This window comes from Sus scrofa, chromosome 7, assembly GCF_000003025.6.
Source record: "Sus scrofa isolate TJ Tabasco breed Duroc chromosome 7, Sscrofa11.1, whole genome shotgun sequence".
Taxonomy (NCBI): Eukaryota; Metazoa; Chordata; class Mammalia; order Artiodactyla; family Suidae; genus Sus; species Sus scrofa.
Window position 1 is genome coordinate 34,452,961 of NC_010449.5, and position 27,701 is coordinate 34,480,661.

The 27,701-nt window shown below is 44.6% G+C and overlaps 1 protein-coding gene across 1 annotated transcript in view; it reads left to right on the forward strand.

The window, feature by feature from the left end:
• Positions 1-26,680, forward strand: part of DNAH8 (dynein axonemal heavy chain 8) — a 282,456-nt gene extending 255,776 nt beyond the window's left edge. The window contains 6 exon segments of the mRNA XM_021098657.1: positions 6,713-6,869; positions 10,180-10,332; positions 10,417-10,606; positions 22,939-22,995; positions 22,998-23,059; positions 26,245-26,680. Coding sequence (XP_020954316.1) covers positions 6,713-6,869; positions 10,180-10,332; positions 10,417-10,606; positions 22,939-22,995; positions 22,998-23,059; positions 26,245-26,532 — 907 coding nt within the window. The 3' untranslated portion in view covers positions 26,533-26,680.

Below are 27,701 nucleotides of genomic sequence, written 5' to 3' on the forward strand. Positions count from 1 at the left end.
ATACAAAATGGGTCCACTGTTCAGGGCTTCATGCCCACATCCATAGCCCGAGGACTGTTTTCAGATCACCTCATGAAAAAAATAAAATCACCCACCATGGAAGTGATTTCGTAGGTGGAATCTAGCAGCAGCATCTCCATCAGTCCCTCCCTGGCACACTGGTGGATCTGTCAGTGTCAGCCAAGAGCAGGCAGGTCGTGTCCACACTGCCGTGCACTCCTGGCGCCCAGCTACAGGTGCAGAGCGTGTCTCTAAAGAGGACGCGTGCTGGAGGGGAGCCGAGAGAGCCCCTCAGGATCCCAGACATGGCGTTGTTCATTCCCCCTTTTTTACTTGTAGCTATAGGACAGATAGGAAGGAAGATCTCTGATTTTCTTAGTAGGAACGGAAATTTACTGTTGTTTTCTCCTCTTTAAACTTTAAAGATCTGTGTTTAACTATAATCAGATTTAAATTATATCGATCTGATTTTCCTGTGTTTTGAGAAGTATATGTATGTGTTTCTCTTTGTATGTGGAAAGGTGCCAGGAAACAGATAGTAATGATAATATACTATACTTTTACCATAAGGAGGAACAAATAATTAAATTTTCATGTCCTTTCAATATTGGAGAATTGCTCTCCTTTATATCTGAGCTTGAATAAAGTCCAAGCCAGTTGGCCTCAATTCAATAAACAAATATTTATTGAGAACATACTCTCTAGCCAGCTTGGGGATACAAAAATTAGTAAGACGCAGTCCTTGCCCTTGGAACTCATTGTCTATTAGGGAAGATAGATGAGTGACAAATAGTTATGTAATACAGTATGGCAAACTCTAAAATCAAGAGGTATTTTACACTCTGCTATGAGAACAAAGGCAAAGGTGCAATAAATTCCAACTTAGGGTGCCGAGACCAGCTCAGCAGGTGAGGGCTGAAGAATGGGTGCTGTGAAACTTAAGAAAAAGTTAACATAAAACAAGACACAGAGACATTTATCTTAAGTAAAGGTGGGAACCAGGAGACTCAAGGTCTCAGGGACCAAGAGTGCCGCCTCAAGAAACCACACTGTTTTTATTGTGCTGTTTAGGATGACGTCAAGTGAGAAGGGGGTTGTAGGTGCAGGATGTAGTTCCTTTATTATTTTAAAAGTCACATAGCTGGTAGCTGGTCAAGCTTTTATTCTGACCTTTAGGCATTTAGCAATCATGAGCATTGAGGAAGCCTGGCATTAGCTGTCTGTGCACAGCATCTAGAAAATCACCATTGTGCTTCCGAAGACGGCGTGCCTATCTGCAGCAACCCGGAGTGCCTAGGTTTGCACCTCGTACTCCTTGCTGATGCATATCCTGCTAACAATCCCTCATAAACCCCCTGGGGCCAGGAGGCTCCTCTTTTATTTTAACAGGACCTATCATGTTGTGCAAATGGTGTGCCAATCTGCACAGGTCCGCATGCCTTGACCAACGCATTATGTCCTCATTCAGCTGACCACATGAATAACTTATGCCTTTTGGTCTTTGTTCTTAAGCTTAAGTTATTTACCAGCACTGCAACTGTTTTTCAAGCAGGAATATAGGGTAAAGTAAAGCAGGACAATGTGGAGTTTTCAGCATAGAAAATAGAAGCAGAGAGGCTAAGAAGAGACTGTAGAAACACATCTCCCGACATTAGGGATCAAAGCAAGCTAGTGAGACAGTCCACATCTGAGTTGCACCTTAAAGAATGTGCAGGCTCCAGAAGGGGTGGGAGGACGTGACCGTGGGAGTTGGGGGAGGGGGCAAGAAGAAGAGTAGAGTGCAAAGAAAGAGGAAGATAGTGAGCAGGAAAGTGGTCTATGTATATCAAATCATTGCGTTTGTCTGATTGTTTTTTTAAACTAATTCATTAAATGTTGAATAAATACAAGAGCATTTATAACATGTTTATAAACTGTAAAGAGTAAATATAAATAGTTGCCCTTTTGCACCACTATTTCTCTGTTTTGTTTCTTTTTCTTCTTCCTCCTTTTCGACCTTATGCTGAATATGAATTTTTCTTGTATTTTAACCCCCTCAGGTAGTTTGGATATTAGAGTCTGTGTTTCTGTTCTTTTAATGGTTACCCTAGAAATTTCAACATCCATTTAAAATTTTTGTTTAATTTTTATTATACTTGATTTACAATGTTCTGTCAATTTCTGCTCTACAGCAAGTGGCCCAGTTATACATATATATATATATATATATTCTTTTTCTCATACTATCTTCTGTCATGTTCTATCACAAGTGATTGGGATATAGTTCCCTGTGTCATACAGCAGGACCTCATTACTTGTCCATTCTAAATGTAGTAGTTTGCATCTGCTAACCCCAAACTCCCAGTCCATCCCACTCCCTCCTGCTTGGCAACCACAAATCTGCTCTCCATGTCTGTGAGTCTGTTTCTGTTCTGTGGATATGTTCATTTGTGCCATATTTTAGAGTTCATATATAAGTGATATCATATGGTATGAAAAACAGCTTTATTGAAGTATAGTTTGCCTATCATGAATTCATTCAAGTGGACAGTTCAATGATTTTTGCCATCAGCAAAATCTGATTTCAGAATAATTCCATTACCCCCAAAAGAATTCCTGTGCCCATTTGTAATCAACTCCCATCCACAGCCTCTACTTTTTCTATAGCTTTGTCTTTTCTGGACACTTCCTACAAAGGTCATACACTATATGGTCTTTTGTGTATGGATTCTTTCAGTTAGCATAATATTTTTGAATTTCATCTGCTTGTATCAGTGTATCAATCCTTCATTGCTTTGGATTGTCAGATAATATTCCAGTGTGTGACTATACCACATTTTGTTGATCCATTTACCAGTTGATGGACATTTGGGTAGTTTCCACTTTGGGGCTATTATGAATAATGCTGTTGGAACATCCAGAGATAGGTCTTTGTGTGAACATGTCTTTTCATTTATCTTACATAGATAACTAGGAATGTAACAGTTGAGTCACATGGGTAATCAATCCCTAACATTTTAAGAAAGTGATAAATTGTTTTCGAAAGAGGCTGCACCATTTTACAGTACCCTGTAGCTTGAGGAGGGTATGAAGGCTTAAGTTTCTCAACATCCTTACCAACACTTGTTTTCTGTTTTTTGATGATAACCATTCTGATAAATGTGAAGCAGTATCTATCTCATTGTGGGTTTAGTTTGCATTTTCCTAGTAAATAATGACGTTGAGCATCTTTTCTTGTGCTATTGGCTTTCAGTATAGCTAGCTTGTTTGGTGAAATGTCTATTCAGATCTTTAGCCTTGCCCTAATCTAATTCATGAAAGATAATTTTGTTTGGTATATAATTCTAGATTTATAGCTATTTTATTCTAGCACATGGAATATATGATTCTCTTTTCTTCTGGCTTTCATTGCTGCTGTTGAGGAATTGGCTGTCAGTCTAATTGTCATTTCTTTGTAGATAGTTTGTTTTTCTCTCTGACTGCTTTTAAGATACAGAAAACATCTTTGTTTTTGGTGTTCAGCAGTTTCATAGTGATATGTCTACATATGAATTTCTATTTATTTGTTTGTTTACCCTATTTAGGATGCATTGAATTTCCTGAACTTGAGGATTCAAATCTTTCATCAATTCTCAGTCATTATTCCTTCAGTTATTATGTCTTTTTTATTTTTCCTCTTCTATCTTTCTGAAACTCTTCTGAGATGTAAGTTAGAGCTTACTGCTTTAGCCTGTGTGCCTCATAACCTCTCTTTTGTATTTTCCATTTATTTTCCCTTCTGCAGCATTCTAGATGATGTCTTCAGATCTATTTTCCAGTCATTAATTATTTCTTTGGCTATATCTAATCTGCTTTTAGCCCATTGTCACCTGTTACAGGCAGGCAGAATAATGGACACCTCCCCCAAAGAGGTCCACATCTTACTCCTCAGAACCTATAAATATATTACCTTGTGTGACACATAGAACTTTACAGATGTTATCAAGGTTAAGGGACTTGAGATGGGGATGTTATCCTAGATTATTCAAGTGGGCCAGATTTAATCACATGAGTCCTTAGTAGAGGAAGGGGGCAGAAGAGTGGGTCAGAGAGATGAAATGGTAGAAGGAGGAAAGATTCAAAGAGCCATATTTTATAATGGCTTTTAAGATGTAGGAAGGGGGCTACAAACCAAGGGATGCAAATGAACTATAGAAACTGGGAAAGGTCCTCACCTGACAGCCAACAAGGAATTAAGGACCTCGGTCCTACAACTGCAAGAAAGTGAATTTTGTCAACAGCTTAAATGAGCAAGGAAATGGATCTTTCCCAACAGCCTACAGAAAGTTACCCAGCCTGCTCACCTTGCTTTTAGCACCGTGAGACCTCTGTCAGTCTTACTAGCTATAGAACTGTAAAATAATATACTTGCGGTGTTTTAAGCCATTTGTTTTGTGGTTATTAGTTATAGCAGCAGTAAAAAACTAAAACAAAAAAAAAAGAGTTCCCGTTGTGGCACAGTGGAAACGAATCCGACTAGGAACCCTGAGGTTTCGGGTTCCGCGCTCAGTGGGTTAAAGATCTGGTGTTGCCGTGAGCTGTGTTGTAGGTGGCAGACATGGCTTGGATCTGGTGTTTCTGTGGCTGTGGTGTAGACCAGCAGCTGTAGCTCTGATTCGACCCCTAGCCTGGGAGCCTCCAATGCTGTGAGTGCAGCCCAAAAAAAGCAGAAAAAAAAAAAAACTAAAGCAAGTTTTAATTTTTAAAATTTTCTTAATTTCTATTTGTTTTTTTCAAATATGATATTCATGTTTATAGTTTCCTGTTTCATATTTCTATTTTTCAATGACCTTTTTATATTCTTCAATATGGTAAAAACATATTTTATAATGTGCATCTGAAAACTACTATCTGAGATCTTTGTAGGTCTGGTTCTGCTTCCTCTTGTTTAATTGGCTCTTGCTCAGAGTGCCTGTTTCTTTATAATTTTTTAAACTTTTGACTGCGAGCTCATGTTAATTGTAAATTAACTGGTGCATTCTTTGAGACTTGGCTTGAAGGCATATTATTCCAGGAAAGATTTATGTTCACTTCTACCAGGTATCACCTGCGACTTCCCAGGACCACCTTAAGATAAATTTTTGGCTTCAGGTTTTCAACTCACACTAGTAAATACGAATGAATGTTAAATAATGTCACAGATTAATTAAGAATTCTTAAGAAAGATTTTTTTCCTCCACCTAGCTAGGTAGAACAATTTACCTACCATTCCCTTCTGACAGGTGGGTTATTTCTAACACTGAGTATATAGCCCTATAAAGTCCCAGATTTATGTAGGAGTTTCTTTTTCCTTTTTGTTTCTTTTTCTTTTTTTTTTTTTTTTGGCCACACCTGTGGCATGCAGAAGTTCCCGGTCCAGGGGTCAAACCCGCACCATAGCAATAACCAAAGCCATAGCAATGACAACTCTGGATCTTTAACCTACTGAGCCACCAGGGAACTCCTAGGAGTTTCCTATTAGGCGTTCTACCTTGGGCATAGGGCTTACCTCTTCTCTCACTGCACCATCCAAACATTCAGGAAGGCCGGGGTTAGTTGATGCCTCCGGGGTAAAATCTGGTTTATCTTTCTGGATTCCAGCTTTTATTCTATATTTTGTTTGACCCTGAAGATTTCCTAGTTTCTTGTCAGTTCAGTAATGTTTTTCATATCTTATCTAGCATTTTTAGTTACTTTTAGCAGAGTTGTTCAGGATAACCATTGTACTGTACTGTCAGAAATTAAAATGTCTGACTCTGTCTTTAGGATGAATTCTTAGCTATAGAATTGCTAGATCAAAAGATATGCACATTAGAAATGTTTATTCATATAGCCATATTACAAAGGCTTATTGTATGTCCAAAGAAATAAAACAGAAAAACAAATCACTCATCTCAAGCATTTGTTGGGCTCCTTTTAAACTTGCCTCTAACATCTATGAAAGAAGACGTGAATGTGCTTTGCACCTGGACAAGAGACAAGATTTACAAACCAAGCAAAACAGTTTAATTGTATGATGTTTATAGATGGTAAATTAGGAGTTCAAGAAAGACAGAAAAATGTAATTCTGGTCATGCCGCACCCCTGCTTAGGAAGTCTTCTGCAGTTGCCTGTAGGATAATGTTCACGTTGTTAATGTAGCCACTTCCTGCGTGGTCTGGCCCTTGCTTGTCTCCATCCTCACTCTCCTTCTAGCTCATTGGTTCATTGGTTGTTCCTCAAATGCAGTGAAGTCCTTCTCACCTTCAGGCCTTAACTCTTACCTCAGTGTCCCTTCTTGCCTCCCACCTCACCCCACCTTGCTTAGCTGACCTGCTTATTCTTCAGGTCTCAGCTTACATATGACATTTTAAGAGAGAACTTCCCTAACATTGTAGTATAAATTCACACACACACACACCCCTACCTGTGGGTTCAAGGCTGCTGATTGACACAGCAACTTTAGGACAAAAACTAAGTTCATGCACTTCGTAGTATCTGGTAAACCCAAAAAAAGAGCTTGAGACTAAGGGAGAGGAATAGGCTCTACTATCTTAAAGCGTCCTATTCTTGTTCTCCATAGCACTTACTACAATAGTCATGACTAATGTCTCTAGTTTTTTCGTCCTGGACTGGATGTCATTGAAGTGATTCATCATTTCATTTTCACGTTGATAATCATCTCTGAAGGTGCATTTCCCTGCTCCATTCTGAACGATTCTGTTCTTTTCATCAGGTATCAGAGTAACACTGCTTCTGCTGTTCTTGAAACAATTACCAACATTCAACCGAAAGAGAGTGGAGGCGGCGTGGGAGAGACGCGCGAAGCCATAGTTTACAGGTTATCGGAAGACATGCTGAGCAAGCTGCCTCCCGACTACATTCCACACGAGGTGAGCTGCCCCCTGCCCCCCCCGCCAGCCCCCGGCCCTGTGCACAGGGCTGCCTCTGGGCTCCACGGAGTGGAGCACAGTCCTGGCACAGTATGCTTCAGTCCCACCCTCTCACTGCCCAGTCCTTTTCCTTCGGTTGGTCACCTCTTCCTTACTCTTGCTCCATCTTGCAAAATTACCATCCGCCCTGTTCCTCTCTCCCTCTCTTTCTCTCCCTCTTGCCTTTTCTGTACCCTTTCCCCATCTTTGGGTTCCTCTGGTTTGGAGTCTCCAGAGATCCTAACCCTCTAGGCTGGGACTCTCTCCCCACCTCTCTTCCCCAAGCCTGCCTCGTCCATTTGTTAAAGGTCCTGCCTGTTTCTGTCTCCTGCCCACCACACCTTCATCCTCTCAGTCCTCTCCCCCGGGTCATGGGCAACTCAGCCATGTACGTGGATTCACTGCCCTGTTTGGATGGCAGTGACTTCCAATTTCTTGAATCTCCCAGGTGTTTGCTTGTTAATCAACATCAGTTTTTCTCCATTTTGCCAGGGCACCTCCACCAATTCCTGGGCCAGGGACTGAACCTGTCCCACAGTGGTGACAATGCCAGATCCTTAACCACTCAATTTTTTAAAATCTCAGGACCCCTTTACAAAATGACTAAGGACCCCCAAAGAGCTCTTGTTTATGTGGATTTTAACTGCTGATATTTAATATAGTAGAAATTTAAACTAAAATTTTTCAAAAATATTTATTAATTTATTGTGAAATAACATTAATAAACCCATTAACATAACACTATATTTTAAAAATAAGTATATTTTCCAAAACAAAAACATTGAAAGAGAAAAGTGGATTTACATCTGTGCAAATCTCTTTAATGCCTGGTTTGAGAGAAGACAGCTGAATACACACATCTGCTTCTGCTTCAGTCTGTTGTGACACCACAGGTCACATAGCCTCTGGAAAACCCCTCAGAGAAGGAGAGTCAAAAGTCAAATAACGTCTTAGCATTACTATGAAAAACATTTACCCTGTGGAGCCCCTGACAGGAGTTGAGTCGGGCCCACGTCACCAAGGTCTCTGTTCTGGGGAGTTCCCGTTGTGGCTCAGCGGATTAAGAACCTGACTAGTATTCATGAGGATGCAGGTTCGATCCCTGGCCTTGCTCAGTGGGTTAAGGATCTGATGTTGTTGTGAACTGCAGTGTAGGTTGCAGGTGAAGCTCAGATCCAGCATTGCTGTGGATGTGATGTAGGCTGGCAGCTGTAGCTCCGATTTGACCCTAGCCTAGGAACCTCCATATGCCACAGGTGCGGCCCTAAAATTAAATAAATAAAATGAGAGAGAGAAAGAGAGAGAGAGAGATCTGTTCTGGCAACATTACAGCAGGAGCTGAGTGTGAGGGAGGCCCCTAAATGGATTGCTAGAGGGGAGGAAGCTGGTAGTGAGAGACATCTAAAACTGTTTCCAGTATCACTTCCTCTTCCAGTATCACTTACCTTTTAGTGTCCTTCATTTTACACAGAAGGGATGTGGTGTGAAAAATGTGGCTGTAAGGTGAATTCGGCTAATTGAAATGCACTTGTGCTACTGACTTAAACAGGGAGCCACGTTATGGTAGAAAAGTCTCCCTGGCTTCAGAAACATCATACGAATCTCACGTAAGACGACAGCAAAGCTTTTACTTATCATTCATAAAAAGACAATCTTAGGCTGGAACAATAATCACACTCAAAGTAAAATCAGTACTAAAAACAGATTTTCTAGATTCTAAGTTTTGAGACACATGAAGCATGTGAAGTCTCTCCTTTAAAGCCCTAAGTAGGACAAGGTGATTTGTTTGTGGCTGTCAATCACACTAAAAGCTACCTGGGCTATTGATTTGATATTATAACCAACACCTGGGATGAATTTCTCACTTGTGGGGGTTGCAAAAGTATTTCTGTCATTTCCCTTTTCCTTAAAATGTGAATTTCCCTAAAGTAGTCATAATTTAAAGGGAATGATGTAAAAATGCTTTTTGGTCACTGGAGGCTGAAGGGCTCAGGATGAGAAGAGGGCAGTGAAGCCTGCGAAAATGTAAGTTCTAGAACCAGGAATTTAGGCAAATACCTCGAGGTCGGCATGGCAGACTGGGTTGGGGACCTCCATTGACATGTTCTATTGGGATTTTAAGATCGTTTTCTCTACCTGCACAGGTAGTCCCACCCAGGTGTTCAGTTTTACATCCCTGTTCCCCTCAGTCCTCACGCACTAGAAGCGGTCCAGCTGCAGTTAAGCAGAGGCATCGTTGCTGAGTAGGCAACACCGGCACAGTGCCAGAAAACCAGTTCCGTCAGACAAGGAGGATGGTCCAGATGAGCCTGAAGGCCACCTGTCTCTCACATTTCATGACTCAGGAAGGGGCTGTGAGCATCTCTGGCAGAGGATGCTACCGTTTACTGGCTTTCTGGTGATTCTGTGGACTGGTACCTCCCTCCAGATTTCCTCCCACTCCCTGCATCCACCCTTATCCATCCTAATCTGGCACCTCTTCGATTGTGGCCAGCAGAAAGTTCAGATCTCTTGATGAGTTCTTGCCAGTACTTGCAGTCAATCATTTCTGGGGCGTATGTCACTAAATTGAAATGTGTATGTGTATTGGCTTATTTCCCAATAATTGTTATATTTTATTGTTCCCACAACCAGATGCTTTTATATTGATCTCTTCAAAATGGCCAGTAAATTATATACCAGAAGGGACAAATGGCAGGTGCTCAATGGCCCTCCCACAAAGACAAATATTTTTGTTGATTAGATTAGGAGAGGCTGGCTTTAGTCACTCTGGCCAGGGCAAGAGTGATCTTAGGAAACTGCAGCCAATTATATATATTGGTAACTGTCCTGTAAAGATTTTGGCTGTATTAACTTTCTGTGACATTTCTAATAATGATCCTGCAAGCCATGAAAATAAGTATGCCAGACTGGATGCTTATAAAGGTTAGATGGCAAAAGAATATTTAACTGACACTTGGTACTTAATCATTTGAAAGGGGAAAAAGGTACAATTTTTATGTCCTTTTTTCAAAGTACATTTACAATTAGCAGCTAAATATAATCAGTAGGAAATAAAAATCATTTCAGTGAAACCGCAGTTTTTGAAGCTCAGAAAATGGAGAATATAATGGCAAATTTGGTTCTGCAAGAGATATTTTAGAGTTCATTTGGGCTTATAGAGATACACACAGAGGAAGAAAAAGAGTAAAGAAAGGAGCGATCATTGGAAAAGAAGCGGCAGATGATTTTTTTAAAAATCCCCATTATTGTAACACATACTTTGTTTTAGGTGAAAGCTCGTTTGATTAAGATGGGGCATCTTAATTCAATGAACATATTTCTTAGACAAGAAATTGACCGAATGCAGAAAGTCATCTCAATACTTCGAGGTAGCCTGAGTGACCTAAAATTGGCCATTGAAGGAACAATCATTATGAGTGAGGTGAGCGGTTACAATCTCAATAGTCATGTCCCTCTTTTGTTGATTTTTCTTATTCTCAGATTTGGGCTCTACCTTTTCTTTCAGAACCTGAGAGATGCCCTGGACAATATGTATGATGCTCGTATACCTCAGATCTGGAAGCGAGTGTCCTGGGATTCGTCCACTCTGGGCTTCTGGTTTACCGAACTTTTGGAAAGAAATGCTCAGTTTTCCACCTGGATATTTGAAGGGAGGCCCAATGTGTTCTGGATGACCGGTTTCTTTAATCCCCAAGGTACATGCTCATAGGAGAGTGGGCAGACTTGGAAGATGTGGGTAGTCATGTGCTTGCCCTGTGTGGAGAATGGGCGTAGAGGTACAGCTCACTACATGCCGGATATAGGCTTTCAAAGTTGGAGCCACAGATGAGCCTTCAGTATTTGTTTCTCAAATTCAGCCATATTTGTTTCCCTATTTGTTTTCCAAACTGTCTGAAATTCTCTCTGCCATATTCCTTCCGCAATATGGGAGGGGAAATCCTTCTGTTTTTATCCTCACCCTCTTCAGCAAGCTATCAGTCCGTAGTAAAAACAGTATGAAAGAGTAAAAAATTTCTTCCAAATCTCAGTTTTAAAATGTTTATGAAAGTGAGGAGTTCCCATTGTGGCTTAGCGGAGTAAGAACCTGACTAGTATCCATGAAGATGTGGGTTTGATCCCTGGCCTCACTCAGTGGGTTAAGGATCCAGCGTTGCTGCACGCTGTGGCGTAGGTTGCAGATGAGGCTCGAATCCTGCGCTACTGTGGCTGTGGTGTAGGCCAGCAGCTGCAGCTCCGATTAGACCCCTAGCCTGGGAACCTCCATATGCCGCAGGTGTGGCCCTAAAAAAAGAGAAAAAATGTTTATGAAAGTGACAAAAATGAAGCAACAACATATGCAAAAAACATTCCTAGAGTTCAGAAAATTAGACTGATTTCCAAAATGATCATGTGGCAAAAGTTGTTAGTCAGTGACCTTCCAGAATCTGTCCCTGCTCGTTTTTCTTTTTCCTCCTGAGAAAGTGCTTTGTGATCCCACTGCACACATTCCCTCATCCTAGAACCACTTCTGAATAAGTCACTGACCATGTTCATACATAGAGTTCGTAAGGTTCTGAAACACGACAATTTTTTGTCTTACTCCAACAGGGATGGTTTTATTTCAAGTGATTCTTGGCCAGAATGAAGAGATGTTGGGTTTCTTACAATTCAGCCCCTCAGAGCTCCATTAGTAACACGATTTAAGAAGAATTCACACTCACAGGTTGAGGGTGTGTAGTTGTTATTTGCAGCAATATGGCTGAATCCCACAAAACAACATTAAGTGAAGGAGGCCCAGCACAGCACCTTGTCATGTACGTGTACTGCACACGTGTGTGTATACTGTCTGATTCCATTTACACAAGGAGGCCAAACCGGCAAAACAGATCCAAGGTGTTAAAAATCAGAATAGCGGTTACCCTTGTGGGAGAGGGCAGTGATTGCAAAAGGACACACAGGGGTTTTGGGGGGTCTGGGAATGTTCTGCTCCTTGATCTGGATATCTGGATATTGGATATTCCCTTGGTGAAAATTCATCGCACTCTATACTCACGATTTGTGCATGTTTCTTCGCATAAGTAATGCTTCCATAAATTGTAGACATTTATTTATTGTGGACATCCATCCATTCCCTTCATGCATTTTCAAATGCCTTAACGTTTTCTAAATTTAAAACACTAACCGTGGTGGCTTTTATGAACTGAACAAATTATACGTGGTAGATTGTTATGTCAATAGGCTTTGGATTTGTGAAGGACGGCCTCCAGGTTTCACTTAGCTGTTTTTCTCCCAGAATTTCCATTGAATTTTGGGGAGGAAAAAAAATTATTACGGCTCTCAGATTGCATGTGTCTTACCTATGAGTCACTTTCCTCCTTCCCAGCCCTCAATTTGTGCAAGTTGTCAGCAGGTAATTCCTGGCTCGGGAGCCTGAAGAAATAACATTTAACCTCATTAGGATCATTCAACCATTTTTCATTCGTCAGCCCCTCTGCTCGGTGCTTTCAGTAGAGAGAGATTCGAAACCTGATTCCTGCCCTAAAGGAGCCCGTAATCTGGTTGGCAGGACAGAAGCATCACAACCTTAACATAATGTGCTAAGTGCTCTGCCGGCCCAGAGTGAGAAGGCCGTGCCACACCGGCACAGGGGCCAGAGGTGAGACCTGCTGAGGAAGGGCTCCAGGAGAGCTTCCCACAGGAGGCCGTGGGTCATTTGCAGAGGCGGGACTGGAGTACAGAGCATCCCCTCGGAGGCCTGAGTGGAGATAAGGCACCTCCTGGAGAAGAAGGCCAGGGTCACCGAGCTCAGGAAGCAGGAACAGGGCGGGTGGGGAGTGAGGCTGGAGTGTGAAGTCTTCTGGGGGAGTTGGGGCTGCATCATAAAGGCAACAGGAAGTCAGCAAAGATCAGAAGAGGACCCCAGGTGGAGGTAGAGGGTGGACTGAAATAAGAACACCCGCCCGGAGCAAGGAGTCTCTTGCCAGATCTGAGGCAGAGCGCCTAGGACCTCAACCAGGTGCGGAGGAGGAGGCAGGCCTGATGAGTGACTAAATGGGCGTCTTTGATGGAGCGGGAGGGCCAGCGGCTGAGGCTGGAGCATGGGAAGAGGGGCAGGCTGGGAGGAGAGGCAGGGAGCCTAGGCTGGTCAGCTCGTGCTGGTGGGACATCCAGGTGGAGATGTGTTGGCAGACTTGGAGTTGGGGGAGGGGTTGGGACCTGTCATTTCGAAAACTGTGAGTTCTTTACGTGTACTTTTGATCTTTAGAAGCCAAGGGAGTGGAGTGGGTTCATCCCCAGCTTCCCACAGACGCAGGAAGTCATTTGTGTATCACAGCACAAGCAATTTTGGTTGATTTCTCAATGTGATGTATCTCCTGGGCTTTATATCTTCTAATCCAGTCCCCTTCAGTGAAACAATTTTGCTTTGGCTCAAAACAGTTAAGCAATTTTTTTTTTAAATTAATTTTGAAAAACCCCACACATGTTCCCATGTAGCACAGCAGGTTAAGGATCCAGTGTTGCTCCAACATTGGGGTATGTTCAACACCTGGGAACTTCCACGTGCTGTGGGTGCACCCCTCCCCCCCAACAAACAAAACCCACACATTTAAGTAAAACACAATGCAGTTTGCCATAGATTCATCACAAATATGTATAGACAAAATCACCTAGACTGTAAAACATTTGAAGCGTCGTTTTCACCTCTGAACATTTGTTTTGTGTTCTTATAATGTTACATGGCATCCAATACCGTCTGATGTGTGTTTCCTGTCGCCCCTCTGCATGTCTGCCGTAAGTGACCTTGAGGCCCACACTGTCACAGAGACAGGTGTCAGACCTCACTTACCTGCCGCCCCCCACCCCCATGTCTGAGCTCACGCTGTCTGTAGCACTTCTGTAGCCTTCGTGTGATCTGCTATTTTGTCACATTGAAGAGGCTGAGCCAGCCTCCCTGGAACCAATCTGGTATTTTCAGCCCCCTTCACAACCATTTCTGTAGCAGTTGAAGAGCTCAACCATGGGGCAATTATTTAGATGATTGATGCTTAAAGTGGTCAAGCTCTCTGTACCTACAACCCTGCAATATTTGTTCAGTGGCACAGCTTTGCCCCCCAGCAGCTTACTCAGGCCCAGGAGAACCTTTGTGCCCCTCCTGGGTTTTCCCAGCAGTCACTGGCACACATACTCACATATTGTTGAAGATGCTGCTGCTCAGGTTTCTCAAAGGATTGGTTTGGTCGCTTGGTCCCACAGGTGTACCTTTCCAGAGCATCATGTGCACCCAATTTAGATTCGTGTGTGTATGTGCGCGCGCATGCACGTGCATGCATGTGCATCATAATGGAGATGTATTTAAACTCAAAGATGACGAGTGGTTATGAGCTTGACTTCAAGCCAGGGGATTGCCTGCCTCTTAACTGATAGCCACCCTTTGCCATTTGATGCTCCCTGTGACTCACGGGGCTGCGAATGAAAGGGAGGCTGAAGCTGAACGTGCTCACCGGGTCCCACAACTCCACATTAGACTGAACCACTCAGTATCATCATTTTCCATGTTTAACTCAACCTGGCACTTGATGCCATCTGGATGCCAAACAGTGCGACTCTTTCTGAGTTTTGCCCCAGTGTCTTGACAAGCCACGCCAATCTGTCGTGGCAGACCTCAGCAACCACTTGGTATTCATGACTACAGAGCAAGATTTTCAGTTAGAGGGGATTTTGCTGAAGCAAAGAGATGGATGGCTTTTGTCCTGCTATCTTTTGTTCCTGTAAAAATCATCTACAGCCTCTTGCCTGTGTGTGTGTTTTCAGGGCAACATTGGCGGCCACCAGCACTTTCTGAATGCTTGTCTGGAGGCAAGTCATAGAAGCCCAGGGTTTGCTGAGTAGAAAAGTGCCCCAAGAGTTATCAGTAGAGCTTTAGGACTGGAAGGGACTGGGGCGAGGGGGTCTCTCCTAACCTCATAACCATCCTGCTGAACCAGAACTGCCCCTCATGTCTGAGGGAGTCTGGGTTGGGGACCTCAAGGTCCTGACCCTCCAGCTGGGTGATGGCACTCACCTGCTCTGTCCCCAAACCCCAGGACCTAGAAGGACTGTGGACACCTGAGGAGTGCCTCCAGAGTGAGGCACTTTGGCCTTTGCATGTGAGGGCCTTAGGTGCACTGGCTTCAGTCACAACCACATCCCTTGTAATTCTAGTCTCTGCCCCAATTACCTCCCTTGCCCACCACCCAGTCCTTGGTAATGGGGCCAGCCTCATCCCTGTGCTGAAACTGCTCTCTCCAGGGCCACCAACTCTAGTGACCCTCCCGCTAACTCCACTCCCCCAACTAGAGTGGGATTCTGATTCTGGAAACTCTTTTATATGTTGGCTTCCATCCATTGCCTTCCCCGGTCCTCCCGCCTCTCAGAAGGCTGCTTCTCAGCCCACTTGTGGCTCTTCTCAGGCAGGTTCTGCCCTTGGCCGTGGTCCCTTCACCGATGACCTTGTTCTCACAGATGCATCTGGTCATCCCTACTTCTGACCAACTCATCTCAAGCCCCCGTGTTGGCTTCTGACTCCTACTTCCAGCCACCAACGTAGAATATGCCATCCTCCCGTGAAGCGCGCCAGTACTACCACCTGTTCATCTTCCTCCCGAACCGTCCTCACCAGGATTCCGCTCTGTTTGCTTGTGTACCCCTGTCCTCCAGATCACCCCAGCTCTTGTAAACAGTCCCCTCACACCCTAACAGCTCGGAAGAGGGAAACCAGGAGTGCATAGCATGGTGGAAGGCGAGATGGGAGGGGAGGGGAGGGCGGAGAGACAGATGCTGCCGGAGGTCAAGGGAGTTGGGGCCCCAAATGGTCAGATGCCAGATGCCGTTATCAACAAGGAGACTTGGCAAGAGTAGTCTCAGTGGAGCGGGGCCGGGGGAGGCGTCAGATTTCAGGATGACTGAGACCAAGTGATGGAGAGACAGAGTGAGGATGGGCAGCAAGGATAATTCTTCCCAGAACCTTGGCTTGGAAGAGAAGCAGCAAGTTGGAGGAGCCCTTGTAAGAGGAAACCATCTTCTCTTGTTTAATGACAGGACAGGCTTGAGCCTATTCAGATACTGGTGGGAAGGAACCAGGAGAGAGAAAGAATGAAGACACCACAGATGGGTTAAAAGAGGCAAGAGGGAAGTTGCTGGTGACCTAGTGGTTAAAGGATCCGACGTTGTTGCTGCCGCGGTGCAGGTTCGATCTCTAGCCTAGGACCTTCCGAATGCTGTGGCCATGGCCAAAAAAATATATTTTTTTTAAGATTTTAAAAAAAGACAGGGGCAGGAGGGGGATGGCTCCCCAGTGGAGAGATGCACTGAAAGCCGGAGGGTCACGTCACCCATTGTAATAAGAGTAATAAAGAAGGAATGAGCAGGATGCAAAGGAGTGTGAGGATTCATGGCAGGAAATTGAGGGATTTCCCATCTGGTGCTTTCTTTTGTCTCTTTGAATAAGGAGGCAGAGTGATCTCAGGAGCAAAGAGGTGTTGGAGGAGAGAAGTGAGGAGAGCAGCAGACATTGGAGAAAAGGTTAAGGGGGAAAGCCTTGCTGGGTGGCTTTGAAAATCCCGTCAAGGCCGGCGATGGCTAAACCGTGCTGGCAGCTGTGTGGTGGTCTCATTAGTGTTCAGCAGCCTGGAATGGGTGTAAGAAGGAGGACACTTGGACCCATTTAGGATTGGGGGTTTTGCTGGGCTAGCGATGGGAAAAGATGGGTCTAGACTACATAGTGAAGGAAGTGAAGGAACACGGGGGATGTTGGGGGAAGGTCTTCAGAGGTGATGAGGTCAAGATGCTGAGTGGGATGCTGACGAGACCCAGAGATGGCAGGATGCTCAGGGAATGGGGACGAGGGGGGCACTTGGCAGGGCAGGGAGGGGAGGGGCAGATGGTCCGAGGGAGTGGTTATCCAAGCAGCAGTGATTCTCACCAAGGGTGGAGGGACAGTTGGGGAGGAGGGTCTGCAGGGCTGAGCCAGGTTCCAGTAAGGGCAGGAGGATGGAGAGAATGTTCTGTGAAGAGGTGGAAAGTAGGGAAGAGCTTTGTAAGCACAGGACCACTCCAGAGGGAGCCGTGGAAAGGTCTGGGAGGGAGGGGAGAGGTGCGATGCTGGGGAGAGGGAGAGAAAGCATCAAGTAGCACCCGGAGAAGGGAGCAGTGCTGGGAATCACCTTCGGGCACGTGAGACACGACAGGGTTAGCGATCCCCACCTGGCCAAGAGAAGTAGCCTCAGCTCTCCAGGTTGTACCTGGGTTCGGCCAGAGCCAACCGAGTCCTGGGTTAATGACATTTCAGAGAACACGTGCATCTTAGGGGACTCTGCGAAGAGTCAGCTCGTTTTACTCACAGCCTTCCTAATACTTTGCTTGTATCACAGGGCATTGCTCTTTCCACATGTCAAATTTGTTCTGAAAACAAATGTGGGTCAGGGATCCCTCACTGGCCCGTCATGCAGATGTTTTTACGAAGTAGGGGTCCTCAGTCCTGTCTGCACAGGAGAATCACCAGAGGAGCTTTGAGTCCAGGCTGATGCCTGAGGCCCCAGGCCAGGGATGTAGGAACCTCTGGGGCTGAGGCTGCTCGTGTCTGTGCAATGAAATGTTAAAGCTCCCTTGGTCAGCCTGTTTGTGGAGAGCAGGGGCCTTAGACCATTGCCCCCCAGGATGCAGTCCACCAGCAGCAGCAGCACCTGGGAGCTTGGTAGAAATGCAGAACCTCAGGCCCCACCCTGACATAGTTATGGACTCAGAACCAGTGTGGTGTTTTGTTTGTTTGTTTGCTTTTTAGGGCCACACCCTCGGCAAAATGGAAGTTCCCAGGCTAGGAGTTGGATCGGAGCTACAGCTGCCGGCCTACACCACGGCCACAGCAGTGTGGGATCCGATCCACACCTGCAACCTGCACCACAGCTCATGGCAACGCTGGATCCTTAACCCATTGAGCGAGGCTGGGGATCGAACCCACATCGTCATGAATACTGGTCGGGTTTGTCTCCACTGCACCACAACGGGAACTCCCCAGAACCAGTATTTTAATAATCACTCCTCCCCGGGTGATAACTGTGAACACTGAAGTTTGAGAAGCCCTGCCTTACAGCAGTGTTGATGCCTGGGTTCCACTTCTAGAGAGTCTGATTTTGGTGATTAGGTGATGGCCTGGGAATCAGGAGTTTCAAGGGCTTCCCAAGTATTTCTCATTTTTAGCCGAGTTTCAGATCCCCGCCTCAAAGCATGGAGCAAATTAGCAGGAGGGGTGCCAGGTGCATATTTCATTCAACTGGGTGAATCCTCCCCATCTTTGTTTAATGATTTCTGACCTTTTATTTAACTTGCCAATGAGCTGCATTTGCTTCTCATTTGGGGGAAAAACTGCCTGTCATAAACTTATGGCCGGAGCATCATTTCTCCTCATCTTCAAGAGGCGAGTGTGAGGCTTAGTAACTGATAAGATAGGAAATGCTCTACAACCTCAGGCCCATTACAGATGGACTGGTTCATTTACTAAAGAAAAAAAAGAAAGTTCCCTATAGGACCATCGCTACAGGACACCATCCTACTCCTTATAAAATTGAGAAGAGCAACCTACCCGATTAGTTATTTCTTTTGTCTCTTCCAAGACCTTGTTTGAATTGCTACTGAAAGCTCTCTGTGGCGTTCTTCAAGCCAACTGATTACACAAGTCCAACAATAGTAATTTGTTTGCCGAAATGTTAGGTCACAACCATTATAGAAATTAAGACACAACAAGGGTTATTTTAGACCACAGTTTCCAAGGTATAATCCTAGCTTACACTGGCATTTTTGAAAAGAACAAGCTTGACAAGTGTTTTAAGAATTCATTACGCTGTATACATTGGAAGGGAAAAAATTTTTTAAAGCCCTTCAGTTAGCCCTTGTGTTTCAAATGCAGACGTTTGAAGTCAAATCATGGATTTTTGTGTGGGTGGTTCAATCTCACGAATAATAGGTTATTTCTGTTAAGGACTTTCCCCAACTTCTTTTTTCACTTCAGAGTCAAGCATGTGAACCTCAATCACTTTTCCACCACTGATGATTAAAATTTGGTTTAAGAACTATATCCAGTCTCTTGGGATATATACCATGATGGAAGATGGTATGAGAAAAAGAATGTATGCATATGTATGACTGGGTCACTGTGCTGTACAGCAGAAATTGGCACCAACTATAAATCAACTATATGCTAATTAAAAAAATTTAAAGCATTACAAAACTGAACTGGTGCCAAGACAAAAGTACCACTTTTCAAGCTTTTATAAAGAAAAATGTATCAAATGTCTTTTAAAAATTAGATAGGCTTCAGAAAACAGAGCTTTTGATTCCATTAGACTGGATACTCGTCTGCAAGAAAGATAGTCCTTCATTTTTATTTATTTATTTATTTATTGCTTTATAGGGCCACACTCGCTGCATGTGGAGGTTCCCACGCTAGGAGTCCAGTTGGAACCGTAGCTGCTGGCCTACACCACAGCCACAGCAACTCGGAATCTGAGCTGCGTCTGTAACCTATACCACAGCTCACGGCAATGCCAGATCCTTAACCCACTGAGCAAGGCCAGGGATCGAACCCGCAACCTCATGGTTCCTAGTCGGATTCGTTAACCACTGAGCCACAACGGGAATTCCAGTCCTTCATTTTTAAAATTCAGTAATAAATCAGTGGATTCATGACACTTTGAATTCTGCAAGATCGTGTTCTTTTTAGGAAGCCAAAGAAAGCTATCAAGTCTTGAAAAAAATATATGTTATCTTCTCCGTGTTCTGAGTGGGCCTGGCCCATGGTAGAGTTTCCTTTCCTCCACATTGAAATAAATGTTAATTTTTTTTTATTTTTTTTTTTTTTGTCTTTTAGAGCTGCACCCACAGCATATGGAGGTTCCCAGACTAGGGGTCCAATCAGAACTGTAGCCACTGGCCTACTCCAGAGTCACAGCAACGTGGGATCCGAGCCGCATCTGCAATCTACACCACAGCTCACGGCAGTGCTGGATCCTTAACCCACTGAGCAAGGCCAGGGATTGAACCCGCGTCCTCATGGATGCGAGTCGGGTCGGGTTCGCTAACCACTGGGCCACGATGGGAACGCCAAATATTAAATTATTTATTTAACATGTTCCTGTCTTAATGGCTCAGGGTAATATGTATTGTAGGTTTTAGCTCCTGGCTTGCCAAAAGTTCTTCCCAAACATTAGGAGGCTTATTGTTGAAGTCGGCTAGACAGCATCATGCATGTTCCCCAGTAGGGAGAAGAAAGACGATGGTCCTTACTTAACTTCACCGGAGGTTTTCAGAACTCCCCACCGGTGACTGAAGTCTTTCTCTTAGGTTTGTTAACAAAGGAGAGGATCTGGCTCATCCTTCACCTGGTACTTACGTCATTGTCCTGAGTGCCATATGGAGTGAGGTCAAATTTGCAGTTTATTTGGAACTGAAAATATTACAGCCAAGTCCTGTTCCTCAAGATGGTTAAGAGCAAGGCTCATGCCTTGTGCATTATGACCTTGTAGAGTCAGGGATGAGTGATGGATTTTAAAATATCGCAGAAGGGGGCCAATTTCATTCCAGGTTCTCTACGTGCATACACAGTGTCTGATACCCCACATGATGCAAGCTTTCTGTTGAATGATGAACATGACATTGTCATGGGTCACTCAGAAGGGAGAATTGGATTTTATTATCGTGGTTGTATATACCTTAGCTGACTACCAAACATGCAAAATGTTTACTATTAGAGGATGGGATCCCCCTATTTAAAATGGAAGTCAGCATAATCACATGCCGATCAGATCACCTCTAAGCACCTCATAGGCAGAGAATGGATGGCCATTGACCAGCCACCGCTGCCAGGCAAACTTCACACGTTTCCTTCTGCCCGGAGTTAACATTTTGTGTCATAAAATCATCCTTTCCTACTAGGAACTCCTGGGTTCATGAAATTATAACTTTATAAGAATCCTTTAGAAAAGTTCCTCAATCAGGTACTCTGGTTATTGAGTAGCTTTCCTTTTGGATTAATTGCAAGGGTTCTTCTTTAGCACCCCAAATCCTGTTTTAGTGAGGACTCTGAGTAAACTTGATAAGATGCAAATACAACCAAATTGTTCACCTACTTCATATATTCAGTGGCTTCCCACCATCCACAAAATTCAAACTCTGTCCTGGAAAAATCCTGCCTCTGCTTTTGCTCGAACTTTATCTGCCATCATTACCTCATCTATAGCCTAGACCTCTGTGCCTTTGCACATGCTGTTCCTCTACCTGGAATTGTCCCCTCTGGAAAACTCCTATGTATCCTTTTAAGACTCATCTTCAGGAGTTCCCGTCGTGGCGCAGTGGTTAACAAATCCGACTAGGAACCATGAGGTTGCGGGTTCGGTCCCTGCTCTTGCTCAGTGGGTTAAAGATCCGGCGTTGCCGTGAGCTGTGGTGTAGGTTGCAGACACGGCTCGGATCCCGCGTTGCTGTGGCTCTGGCGTAGGCCGGTGGCTACAGCTCCGATTCAACCCCTAGCCTGGGAATCTCCATATGCTGCGGGAGCGGCCCAAGAAATAGCAACAACAACAACAACAACAAAAGACAAAAGACAAAAAAAAAGACTCATCTTCAACTTTATCTTCTCAATTCAGCCTTCCCTGAGCTGTCTTCCTGAGCGGTCCACTTTGTTCTCACCTCTTTGCTCATACCAACATTATGTTGTATGCCCTACCTCCCCAAGGAATGCCTCCCCAAGGGTCTATTTAATAATGAGGGAGGGATTTGAGAATGGGGAGAATGTAACTCCCCATTCACCAGATAGGCTGGGATTCTATTCTTTTTTTTTTTTTTTTTTTTTTTTTTTCCTTTTTTAGGGCTGTACCCATGGCATATGGAAGTTCCAGGCTAGGGGTTGAATTGGAGCTGTAGGTGCCAGCCTACACCACAGCTCACGGCAACGCCAGATCCTTAACCCAATGAGCAAGGCCAGGGATCGAACCTGCATCCTCATGGATGCTAGTCAGATTTGCTTCCTCTGAGTCACGGCAGGAATTCTAGGATCCCATTCTTTCTTTCTAATTCCAAGACGTATTAACTCCCTACCTGCCATTAAGCCTTGCAACTTCCCTTCTGCCCACTCCCATTTCAAACTTAATAAAATACTTTCCCTTATGTGTTGGTTTGTGCATGAAAGTTCTCAAGCGTTTACCAATCTAGGAGGAGTAGGGACATCTGCATTCCAAGATTTACTCATGATTTTGAGTAGAGGGCCTCAGGATTTCCAACATTAACATGGAGGCCAAAATGTAATCCATAAGTCACAGATAAAGTTCCCCAAGATTTTGAAGTTCATTTTGAAGTTTAAAGTACCTTTTTTACATATCAAATTCTCTCCAAGAAAGACTTCTCTTATTGAATTGAATGGCATGGTTTGCAAATATTAAGTTTAAAGAAAGGCCACAATATACAGAACCATGTATTGTCTTAACATAACTGTATTATGCACATTAAAATATGTAGCTTTCTTTCCGGTGTGATTGCTTTGTTTGATCAAATTGAAAGTCGGGCTTTCTATTCTGGCATTATGCCTTATTTCCTTGGACTAAATGAAATTGTTCCATTATAGCAAATAGACGCTTGATAATGGTTTGATTCAGATTTTAATTGGAATGCTGGTCTCAGAGTATTTTACCAGTCCAGTCTTTTCCTAGACACTGGATCTTCACTTAGTGAGTATGAGCTGGCCCTGGATTATAAGCTTTAGAAGACGAGTGGTTGAAATCCCAGTAGAATTTCAAACCAAAACCTTGTCTGAGGCAGAAAGGGTGCTGCTGTCAGCTGGCAAGAAGTATTTAGCTCATGGAAACAAAACATTGACAGAAATGTCTCCCCTGAGGTTTGATCTCAGCTCCTCTTGGATGGGCACACATTTGGCGAGTGATAAGCAGCTAACAACACGACCCCCCTCCTTGTCTCTAAAATGGACTGTGCCAAGGCAGCAAAGTCATTTTTCTTTCTTTTTAAGGCTTCCTCACGGCAATGAGGCAGGAAGTGACCCGCGCCCACAAAGGCTGGGCCCTGGACTCGTGACCATCCACAACGAAGTTCTGCGTCAGACCAAAGAGGAGATCACGTCACCCCCTGCGGTAGGTGCCCCTGGGCAAGAGCAGGGGCAGGTCTGGAGCTGGGGCTCACGGTTCAGGTTCTGCTGAACACTGACCTATGAGCATCTCCGTTAGGTCCTTTGGCTTGGCAGCGAGGGTTTCCTCCACTGTAACTGGGAGACCTCAAAGCCACGGCCCCCTCCCTTTGGCAGAGTGGGAATGAATGACGAGCAATCATTCAAGGAATCCCCAGACAGCATTCCTTTGTAATGAAATCTAAAAAGGATCTGCCACCTGTCGACATCTGCTGCTGTGGGTACCCGCGGAACTGACGAGTGTCGAGGGTAGTGGAGGACTAGCAGTCCCGAGCTCCAGGGCCAGTTCCAGCAGTGTTCCCTCCCACCCCCACCCCGCACCCCCTGCAGGACCCTAGGTGGAAGGATGCCTCACTGGAGGAAGGGCAAGGGTTCTGAGATAAGCAGACACCACCAGGAGCCACTGTTTGGGCGCTTTCTTCCTGCCCTAAGAACTAGTTCTTTAACTCTTTTGAGCCTCAACTTCTTCATCTGTAAAATGATAATAATTCATCCTCAGTAAAGATGACTGTGGAAATTCAGGGGAATCATTGAGGGTTGGTGCCAGACCTCTCACATAAATAGTCAATAAATCTTAGCCCCCTTTTCCCTTTCTCTGATTTTTATTATTCCCTTGGTTGTCAAACCAGGAGGCTGGATCAGATCATTTCCAAGTTCTGGCACTTCCTGCCACTTTGTAACAAGGATCACCTTTATTCCCCCCGCTCCCTCTTTCCAATAGCATGGTCTTTATTTCTGTCCGAGATCCCACCAGAAGCACCCTTAACCTCCATACATCCACCAACAATCCCTAGATTCAGGGCAACCTAGACTTTTTCAGTTATGTCCTGCAATGTTCCTCCAGCATTTTCCGATTACGAAATTCCAAAGTCACTTCCACGTTTTCGGGTTTTGTCATGGTAGCATCCCATTTCTTGGTACCAAGATCTGTATTAGTTTCCTAGGGCTGTTGTAACAAAGTACCACAAACTAGGTGGCTTAAAACAACAGAAATTAACTTTCTCAGTGTTCAAGCATCCAGAAGTCCAGGAGTTCTCGTTGTGGCTCAGCAGTTAATGAACCCGACTAACAATCCATGAGAATGCAGGTTCAATCCCTGGCCTTGCTCATTGGGTTAAGGATCTGGTGTTGCCGTGAGCTGTGGTATAGGTTTCTATGTGACTTGGATCCCACGTTTCTGTGCTTCTGGTGTAGGCTGGCAGCTGCAGCTCCGATTGGACCCCTAGCCTGGGAACCTCCACATGCCATGGGTGCAGCCCTAAAAAGACAAAAAAAATTAAAAAGAAAAGAGTCCAGAAGTCCAAAACTAAGGCATTGGCAAGGTTGGTTTCTTCTAAAGGACCTGAGGGAGAATCTGTCCCAGGCCTCTCTCCTAGCTTCTGGTAGTTGGTGGGAACCCTTGGTATTCCTTGACCTGTAGCTCCATCACTCCAGCCTTTACCTCCCTCATCACGTGGCCTCCTTCCCTATGTTAATCTCCATGTGTCCTCTCCCCTTCTTGTCAGAACATCAGTCATGCTGGATTTAGGGCCCCTCCTATTCCACTATGACCTTAATTACATCTGCAAAGTTTCTATTTCCCAGTAGTCCTGTGCTGTAGTCCCAGATGGACATGAGTTTTTGCAAGACACTTTTTAGTCCACAACACCTTCTGACTATGACTATGAAAAGCTCTGAGACTGAAAGGAGCCTAGAAGGGATATAATCTACTGTCAGATGATGGCTAAGTAGTTGCGTTGTTCGTGTAGTAATTGTCACCTGCTGACTTAATGATGGTATCCTATGTCCCGATTTTCTGGAATTGCCTGTGGTTTTACTCTCAAATTATGTACTTCAAGTTTTGGTTCAAAAAGTATGGTTCTCCTAGGGTTAGCCCACAGGAAGGATTCTAGAAAATAGTTTGCAGCTAGTCTCCCTCTCTTTTATTATAATATACATTTACTTCCCCTTTCCTGATGCTCACTGCAAATGGAAAAATGCTTACCATCTTCTGCATAAGTATATCTTATGCGCTTACCTGATTATTGGAGTCTCCACTGAGATTCCCTTTAGACTTTTTTCTTCCTGGGTATATGTTTTATAGATCCCTGCTGCCTACAAGATAAAGTTCAAGCTCTTCTCTCTGGCATCCAGACTCTTCCACAGTTAGGCCCTAACTAATTTTATAACCATTGAGCCTGCTGCTAAAAAAAAATGCTTGGGCTTCCCTGCCCACCCTGCCTTTCTTTGCAGCATTACTCCCCCTGGGATACTCACCCTCTCCTCTGCCTTTCCAAACGCAGCCCACCCTTCAAGGCCATCTCTTCTGCAGTGTCCCTGAACGCTCCAGGGACCTTCACCTCGAGTCACTGCATTTAGCCTCAGTCAGTGTGGTTCATCAGGCAGCCCCTCTAACCAGTATGTGCTGGTAGTCAAGCCATCTCTTACATTTTGGGGTGTGTGTGTGTGTGTGTGTGTGTGTGTGTGTGTGTGTGTGTCTGTCTGTCTGTCTTCTGATTTAATGATTTAAATTAGGATCTGGAGCAGGTCCTACTGTGAGAGAGACAGATACAGGACGAGGTCAGCCTCTGTTGGGCCAGTTCTCCCCCTCCCTGCCCATCACCTGCTGTTGCTCTGTCACACCCGGCCTCTGGGGGCACTCGAACCCCTGCTCACCAAACCTGGCTGCACACATCTCACTGGACCCTACAATGGAGATGAAGTTGGAGCCACATGTTGGCTTGGCCAGTGCAGGCTGAGACCCCGCATGGCACCCAGCTCCAAATCCTGTTCCGTGCTCCCCCCTCTTCACTGACTTAGACCACCCCTGTTGCTCTTTTATCTCCCAGCAGAGACAGTTTGGTGCTGCTGGCTAAGGCTGCGGTCCGAGGCAGGCCACCCCCAGGCTCAAATCACCAGTAATAGGAGCAGCTCTGCTGCGCTCAGGGCCTCAAGCTGTGCCTCCGGGGAGCACCGGGCTAGTGTTTGGCTAAAGGAATGTGTCCAGTGGTGTCTTCTTCCTTTGAGATTTTTCAGATTGGTGTGTGTACAGTTTCTTTCCAAACTGACCAACTTCATTACAGTAACAGATGCCCCTCTCACAGCACTAATTTTTTTTGTTTAATCCTGTTACCTTACCGCTGACTCTTCCAGGAAGGCGTGTATATTTACGGGCTGTACATGGACGGAGCAGCCTGGGACCGACGGAACGGGAAGCTCACAGAATCCACCCCCAAGGTGCTCTTCACGCAGCTGCCTGTGCTGCACATCTTTGCCATTAACTCCACGGCGCCCAAGGACCCCAAGCTGTATGTGTGTCCTATTTACAAGAAACCGAGGCGAACTGATTTGACCTTCATCACTGTGGTATATCTGCGAACAGTCTTGTCCCCAGATCACTGGATCCTGAGAGGTGTGGCCCTTTTGTGTGACATCAAGTAAGTTCATTTCCACTTGCTGAGGGCACCAGGAGCCACTTGGGCAGCCAGTGCTATTGAGAGACTCGGTGACATATGTCTTTTCTTCCTGATAATTGCTTGATTACTCTTTCTAAATTAAAAAGTTGATATCTTACAATCACTTTGTGTGTGTGTGTGTGTGCGTGCACACACGTGTGTGTTTTCCATCATATCAGTGTTTAAAAAGATAATTCTAAAATAAAATTTTTTCAGAGTTCCCTTTGTGGTTCAGCAGGTTAAGAACCCAACTAGTACCCATGAGGATGCAGGTTCTATCCCTGGCCTTGCTCAGTGGGTTAAGGATCTAGCGTTGCTGTGAGCTGGAGCGTAGGTCAAAGATGCAGCTCGGATCTGGCATTGCTGTGGCTGTGGTGAGGCTGGCAGTTGCAGCTCTGGTTTGACATCTAGCCTGGGAACTTCCATATGCTGCGGTTGCGGCCCTTAAAAGCAAAACAAACAAACAAAACAAAAAACTAAAAAACTGAAAGCATTAATTTATTGCAACATAAAAGTAGTCTAGTAGATGTCAATTTCTCTCTCAAACAAATCCCACTTTTCCCTTGAATAACTGATCCTTGTCTGTGAGTTTACACTGACGAGTTATCCATTGCTTGTTTGAGTTTGATCTTCTCTGCGTGGTTATGACATGGAGACTGAGGGGTCCCCTCAGGAGTTAGCGCTGTGTGGTGTGAAGTATTTGAGACAGCCAATCCACTGGGATGGCTGCTCTTGCACATTCTTGTCATGTTACTTAATAGTGCTTTATTTTCTTCAGCTTTTTTTGAGACCCAGAGAGCTGTGAGTCTCTAGCTCGCCCCTCCCATCCCCAACTCTGCAGGAGATAATGAAGCACACATTTCTAGGCAGCAAATGGAGAAGGAAAAACAAACTTCATCAAATGAAATTAGGTTACATGCTGAATGCCTTAAAAAGCAAAGTCTTTAAAAAGTGAAGCGATTTCTTATTCTGTAGCTAGTCTGAAACTCAGTATGAACCTTTATTTCCTGCTCAAGGAAATTGTCAATTGAACAAAACAGATGGGGTCTTGTATTGAATGTTCATGCAGCTTCTGGATAGTGAAGTGTCTCTCCTGGTCTTCCCATCTAGAATCCTCTGGCTTGCCCCCAGCTAAATCCACAAGCTTCATTCTCA